The sequence below is a fragment of the Microtus ochrogaster genome, chromosome 7, assembly GCF_000317375.1.
Source record: "Microtus ochrogaster isolate Prairie Vole_2 chromosome 7, MicOch1.0, whole genome shotgun sequence".
Lineage (NCBI taxonomy): Eukaryota > Metazoa > Chordata > Mammalia > Rodentia > Cricetidae > Microtus > Microtus ochrogaster.
The window spans coordinates 9,405,649-9,412,965 of record NC_022014.1 but is presented as its reverse complement, the minus strand read 5'-3'; the positions used below and the strand labels follow the sequence as shown (position 1 = coordinate 9,412,965).

Genomic DNA, 7,317 nt, shown 5'->3' with positions numbered 1-7,317 from the left:
GAGAGAGAGAGAGAGAGAGAGAGAGAGAGAGAGAGAGAGAGAGAGAGAGAGAGAATACACAGGGGACATGGCTCAGTGCATAAGAGCATTTGGAACAAACCCGGCATGTTTGTAGGATTACATGTAGCCCCAGTTTGGCTCTAGGTTCAGTGAGAGACCTTGTCTCAAGAGAATTAGGTGGGGAGTGACTGACAGATCCTCTTCCAGCTTCCGAATGTGTAAAGAGGTTTCCTTGGGAACCTTGGAGGGAGAAAATAAAGGAAGGAACAGATAGTATGAAGCATTTTCTACCCATGGTTATCCATGGTCTTGGCTATGGTGTCACTCAGTGGCTAATTCTCCTATCAATACCCTCAGGCAAGACGCTGATGGCGGCCGGCTCTGATCCGGAGGCAGACCAGCTTGTATAGCTGGTACCATGAAGGGACTGAGCTACTCCCTTAAGGACACTTTCAAAGTAAAACGCCACGCAGAGGCTGGACTGGAATGGGCCCAGTAAGAGCATTTGTCTAGCATTTGTAAGGCCCTGTCTTCCATCCCCACCACTACAAAACCAAAGCAAATAAAACCCAGATGTGGCCAGTGGTCACCATCCTGAACTATGTAGCACTGAATCGATATCTTATGGAGACCTACTGTGTGCCAGGGGAAAGAAAAACAGACTTGGAGGTCACTCTGCAGGATTCACAGCCTGAAGAGAGACTCAAAGGGAAACTGCAGCTGTGACCTGGGCTGTGGGGACTGGGGAGCGGTGGAGTCCCAGGGGCATAGCGTGCTCAGGCTCACCCCAAAGCAGCTAGCAGAGCTGAGCAGGAGGGGGAGGGGGGCAGCTGCAGCAGGCTGAGCAGGATGGGGAGGGGGGCAGCTGCAGCAGGCAGGGACCCAGCTCAGCAAAGGCTCTGAAGACAGTGCTGTGGAGACCCCTGGCTGGGTTGGGAGAAGAGGAGTTGGTGAGGGAAGCAGAGGCAGGGAGGAAGGAAAAGATGAGGGAGTAAAGGTGTGTGTGTGTGTGTGTGTGTGTGTGTGTGTGTGTGTGTGTGTGTGTGCAGAGAATGTGGCTGGGGTGGGTGGGTGTAGACAGGAGGGTGCTGCTAACATTCCTCCCTGGGAGAGGTGTAACCACATCTACCCCTCCTTTTCATTACCCAATGAGGTAGGATTGCACCAAAGCTCACCATGGGAATGAATGGCTTTCTGAGCAGTGGGTGAGGGGTTACAGGCAGGAGCATGGGTGGCCTTGAAGCAGGCACATTGGAAAGTCTGCCCACAGCATGGGTGGTGACCCCCTATGGCTGTGTAGATGATGCCCACCCCCCAGTCCTTCCCTCCTCCCTAGATCCTCTTGCTCTTCCCCCAAGACCACAAGTAATTAGAGTATAGTTGCCTGTGACAGTGGTGGCTCCAAACTCAAGTGAGGGCCCTATGACCGCCACTACCCTGCAAGCCCAGCCCTGCTGACCTTTGGGGAGCGGCCCAGAATGCCTGAAGATGGCAGCAGTCTGACTGGGAGGACAGTCCTGAACAACCGAGGGAGATGGGGAGGAGGAGGAAGGGAGGGAGAAAAAGGAGGGAGATGAAGGTAGAGGAGAGGAAGGTGAGGGAGGAGGAGGGAGAGGAAAAGGAAAAAAAGCTGTCGGGACCAACAGCTCTTTTGTCAAAAGGGTAGAAGATGCGTGTGGCTTTTCTTTCTGGAACTGAATATAGGGAACATAGATTTAGGTCTCCAAGAATTCCATGTTCCAAGTAGCAGTGAAGAAGCAATTCCAGGAACATTTTATAGCAACAGAATAAAGCAAGCTGTAAATCAAGACACTCTGCAAACACACTGATAGGAACACGGTAGGTAAGTTACAGTGAGGTGTGGGCCTTGGGTGCTCGCTGACAACACTCGAGGCCCTTTGGTTGGTCCAGCCCTCCACATCACTGAAGGTTCAATCAGCCAGCCCTTGTTGACATAGCTTCTTTCCAAGAGGCTGCCATTCACAAAGGTGACAGGAGGAAGCAGGAGAGGAGGGAGGAGGAAGAAGGGAGGAGGAGTTAGAAGAGGAGAGAAGGAAGCTGAGGGGTGGAGGGGGGGCTGAGAGGGAGGAGGGGAGTGAAGGGGAAGAGGTGGAGGGATAGAAGAGGAAAGGGTGGAGGAGGGGGGCTGAGAGGGAGGAGGGGAGTGAAGGGGAAGAGGTGGAGGGATAGAAGAGGAAAGGGTGGAGGAGGGGGGCTGAGAGGGAGGAGGGGAGTGAAGGGGAAGAGGTGGAGGGATAGAAGAGGAAAGGGTGGAGGAGGGACCCGGGTGGATTTGGAGAAGTAGGGGGGAGGGGCAGGTTAGAAGGCTCTAACTGTCTGTCCCGATCTGTCTGTCCCTGCAGCCACGGTGACCCTCGCTGGAATTAGCATCTACATAGCATACTCAGCTGCCGCCTTCCGAGAGGCAGCTTGCCTCCTGGAGGAGAGGGCCCTGCTGGACCAGGTGGACATCCGCTTTGGCTGGTCCCTGGCCCTCGGCTGGATTAGCTTTGTCTCTGAGCTGCTCACAGGGGTGGCCTTCCTGGCAGCTTCGCGAGTGCTCAGCCTGAGACAGAGGCAGAACCAGGCTATCTGAGTTTGGCCAGCCCAGGAGGCCCGGAGTTTTTTGGGCTCATCTCCGTGAATGGCAGGCTTTTCTTCCTCAAACGCCCTTCACAGAGGCCAGAGGGGCTCTTCACAGAGGCCAGCGGGCCCGTGGTGCCCACGGTGGGTGAGCCCCGCCTGACTGTTGTCCTTGTGCTATCTGGAATGCTCACTCTGCTGTGTTGTGTGCATGTGTGTGTGTCTGGTGGACTGCAAGAGAAGAGTGGGCGTGGAACCCATATCACCAGAAATAAACGCCAATCCTAACCACCTGGGAGCTTTGCGGCTTGGCCCACTCTGCGCCTTTTCTGGCTCTGTTTTCTCCTCAACCCTGACCTTTGTTGGATCAGCTTCTCTTCTTTGTGAGAAAATGGGTGGACCAGAGAGGTTAGTTAACTTCTGCAAAGGTGCACAGAGATGCTGGCATACTTTGCTCTCAAGAGCAACCCTGCTTCCTACACAGCTTCTCTAAGCAAGCTCAAGGCTCTGTGGGGCCCCTCTGCCTCAGATGATGCCTTGGGGGTCATACAACCTGGACACAGACCAAGGGAGGGCACCGTGGGTAGCACCAGGGAGAAGTCAGACTCTGGCCTTCCAGTACCGAGGTGGAAAGGTTCTGGGAGTGGATCATTCCGGTTAGTGTGTGCTGTGTGCGTGGAGGGGCTGGGGGAGGAAGTGAAGTGGGGGTGGTGAAAGGAGGGAGTGAGGAGGCAAATGGAGGGAGGGGAGGGAGTGAGGGAGGAAGCAGAGGAGTTGGGAAGAGTCCTGCCTAATCCTTTGAGTCTCTGGGCTGGGAGCTCACTTCGGAAGTGTCAGCAGACTACTCAGGTGGGCAGTGTTGGTCCCACACTTCTCCAGGGTTGTCAAGGGATTCTCACAGGAAGGGGCAGGTGGCAGCTGCAGTCAGGAAGAACGGCTCTCCAAACCACAGTCTACCCCATGGATGTCACCTCTGTGTCTGCCCAGTGAAGGCCAGGCGTCAGCCTTCCCCAGGCCTGCAGGGAGATGCTCTTGTGTCGATGGAGCTTGACAGTGCTCAGGGAGGACTCTCTGGGTCCTCCCTGTGGTGGGAGCAGGGAGTCGTGGGTTGAAGGAACTCAGGGGGTTCCAGGGTCCCCCCCTTTTCATGGCCGTTGGTGAGGTTATTAAATGACACCATTCTCAGCATTATGAGATTATATCTTTGAGATGTCACCATTGTCACGTGACATTGCCACCCAAGTGACATCATCATACTCACTGACATCACTGTTCCTGTGTGACATCAATATCCTAAGGACCGTCTTGGTTACTCTTCTATCGCTATGATAAAACACCCTGATCACGGCGACTTCGAAAGAAAGTGTTAGACTTGGGGTCTCACAGTCCCAGGTTGGCGTCCATGGCCATCACAGCAGGAAGCATGGCGGCAGGCAGGCATAGCTGAGTGCTTATGTCTTTATCCCAAAAGACTGACTGGAAATGGGGCGGGCTTTTGAAAACTCAAAGCCCACATCCGGTGCCGCAGCTCCTCCCCCAAGGCCACGCCTCCTAATCCTTCCCAAAGCAGCCCCACCATCTGAGGACCAGTTATTCGAACATTAGAACTTATGGGGGACATTCTCATCCAAACCACCACAATGACACCACCAACGGCACGATGTCACTGTCTCTGACCATGACATCATCAGCTTTATCAGAGCCATGACAGCATCATCTTCACATGATACCTTCATTTTTACATCATGTTCAACACATCATCTTCACAGCTGATTCCCAGTGAGGACTTACTGCATAGTCTACACATCAGTCAGTCAGTCAACAAACACTTCGCAGACTGAGGGGCAATGATTATAGGACCAGCCTGGACTGCTGAGTTGACATGTCAAGGAGAGAGGCATGGGAAACATGTAGTACAGCGGAGATCAATCAAGCAGGATATAGGTGGGGAAACTGAGGCATAGGCAGGCATTATTAACCACCCCAGAGGCACAAGGAGGCAAAGTGTTACAATGGGAATGAAACACAGAACTGGGGATTCCAAAATGTCAACAGTTGCACCTTCTCTGTCCCTGGACCTTGGATATTGGACATCTGTTTATTCAGAAGTGAAAACATAGCAGCGAGGCAGCTCCCACCAGCGGAATACTGCCAGAGGCTGCCTGCTGTCCAGGGCCAGGGCAGGGAAATGGTTGCAGAGGCCGCATTACCAAAAGGACGGTCTTTGCTGCCATCTGCTGGTCAAATTGTAGAACTGTGCCGGAGGAACAGCAACTTGTTAAAACCTCTGCGTTTTACCGGGAAGGGAGACAGTGCCAGACAAGTGTTCTCAGCTTGGGCGGTGCTCTGCATGCCAGGACTCTTGATTTTGTCTAGAGACAATCTTGGCTCTCACAACTGGAGCCAGTGGTACTACCGACCTGTGGAGCATCTTCCTGGTCTACCTGTCAATGGAGCCAAGGCCAAGGAGCCTCCTGAGTAAACAGAAAGGAATGATGCCGAAGCCGTGCCCAGCCAATAAGCAACAGCGAGCAGAAGAGAGCCTTTCATTTGTGCACTGAATATCTACGGATATCTACTGTGTCAAGAAGGGCACCAAGCCTGGGGCACATTAGTGGGAGTGGTGGGTTCTCAGAATCACCTGAGAAGAGCGTCTCCGTGAGGCATTGCCTGATCAGGCGGGTCTGTGACTGAACTGTTAATGCGGGCAGCTCCAAAGCGGGGTGCACGAGCTGAGCAGAAGCATGCGTGCCTTCCCTGCTCTCTGCTCGTGACTGGTTGTGGTGAGATGAGCTGCTTCCAGTTCCTGCTTTGCTTTCCCTGCAGGGATGGGCTGTCACTTGGACTTGCTCTGTCTGTGCATTTTGTCACAGCAATGGAAACGCAATGGGAAGAGTGGGATGGCGGGACGGGTCCTCGCCCTTACCTCGTTACTGGGAGATAGATCATGAAGAAGAGCCAGGGGTACAGAACAGTCAGGCTGTGGTAATGGCAAATCAGCAAAACCTAGTGATGAGGTGAGCGCCTCCTCCAGCAGGCGACATGATAGTCAGACCCACACAGGAGACTGTGTGTAAGGAAGCAGCAGGCCAGGCGGGCGATGGCAGGAGACGGTCCTGCTGTGGAGACAAGGTGACATGCTTGAAGGCAATGAGAGGGGTTGAGGGAGTGGTGTAGGGGTGAGGGAGAAGTGGGCAGGAGGCCATGGCTGTAATCACGGCCAGAGGTGAAGACTGTGTCAGTGGGGGTGAGGGGTGTGCTGCTCTTCCATTTCGTCCTATCCTGATTTCATTTGCACGTGAGAGTCTCTGGATGTTCCTGGTTGCCAGATCCTTCCCACCTCTGTCACCTAGCATCTTCACAGAATGACCCCACACTCATAATCCTCAGGCCTCAATGGTGCCCAGTGGAATAAAAGCTTTAAAACAAATTTTAAATTAAGCATCATCATTATTTTGTTCTATGTGTTTGAGTGTCTTGCCTGCATATATGTCTGTTCAGCACATGTATACCTAGTACTCACGGAGACCAGAAGAGGGAATTGGATCTCTGGGGACTGGAGTCACAGATGGCTGGGAGCCACCACGTGGGCCCTGGGAGGCGAACCTCCATCGCCTGGAAGAGCAGCCAGCGATTGCTCTTGACTGCGGAGCCATCTCTCCAGCTCCTTGGAATAGAAGTTCTAAGGCCAGGCCCAGATGTTGCCACTCCCCTTTGGTTCTTTCTCAGGTGAGAATGGTAGTTCCCAAGGTCCCTTGGTCCCCTGTAGAGAGTGGATGGCAGGGAAGAGAGGCTGCAGGGGGTGGAGACGGGGAAGTGTGCTGTGCTGTGCCCTGCAGTCACTGGAGGGAAAAGGGAAAGAAGGAGGAGCCAAGGCGAGGTCATCTGTTTTGGAAACCCCGGGTGCACATCTGGGCGACGGCCTGGCTGCGTGCGCCACAGGACAGCCCAGGCACCTGGCCCAAGTGAGGCTCATGCACTGAGTGTCTGTTCACTGGTTTATTATGGAGCTTCTGACAGAGCCTGGATGGGGGCGGGGTCACTGAAAGTGTATCGGGAGACCCCAAACAGCTACACTGGAAAGTCTTCACCCAGCATGGATGAGAGTTTGCCATTGACAGTTAGGGGAGGATGCACACAGCTGACTTGGAGGAGTGGTTAGAATCGCAGGTAAAAACCCACTGACCCTCCCCACCTTCTATAAGAAGATGTCAGCAGTCAGCAGACAAGACCCAGACGGACGCTACAGCTGACCTGCCAAGATGGTCAGACCCGTGCTCTACAGCTCACCCTGAGTAGAGGGCTCAGGGCTCACTGGGCCCTGCCACAGGGAAGGGGAGCCTCCCTGGAGACAGCGATCAGAGGCAGATGAATGTCTTGCCTGCATTTGCTGTTGCCTTTGACTTCTCTGTATGCAAACTCAGGGCCAGCCAAGTCCCGGGCACAAGGAGGGGCCTTTCTCACACAGGAGGTACCAACCCTTGGCTGCCAGGAGCCTGAGACTGTGGGGGCCCTGCTTTGGGAAGCTCTTCAGTGCGGACAGGGTCAGGGCTCAGCACCATCTACGCTGCTCCCCACTCCTGGGGCCAAAAGACTGGGTTTAATGTGTAGTGGTGTGTGTGTGTGTGGTGTGTGTGTGTGTGTGTGTGTGTGTATGTGTATGTGTGTATGTATGTGTGGTGTGTGTGTGCGGTGTGTGTATGTGTGGTGTGTGTGTGTGGTGTGTGTGTGGTG

At 54.0% G+C, this 7,317-nt stretch overlaps 1 protein-coding gene across 1 annotated transcript in view; it reads left to right on the top strand.

Moving 5' to 3' along the window:
* The window catches only part of Tmem114 (transmembrane protein 114), a 17,172-nt gene extending 14,281 nt beyond the window's left edge, over positions 1-2,891 (top strand). Inside the window, exon 4 of the mRNA XM_005349283.3 lies at positions 2,364-2,891. Within this exon, the coding sequence (XP_005349340.1) occupies positions 2,364-2,596 (233 nt within the window). The 3' untranslated portion in view covers positions 2,597-2,891. The remainder of the gene's footprint in view (positions 1-2,363) is intronic.
* Positions 2,892-7,317: the final 4,426 nt, after the last annotated feature.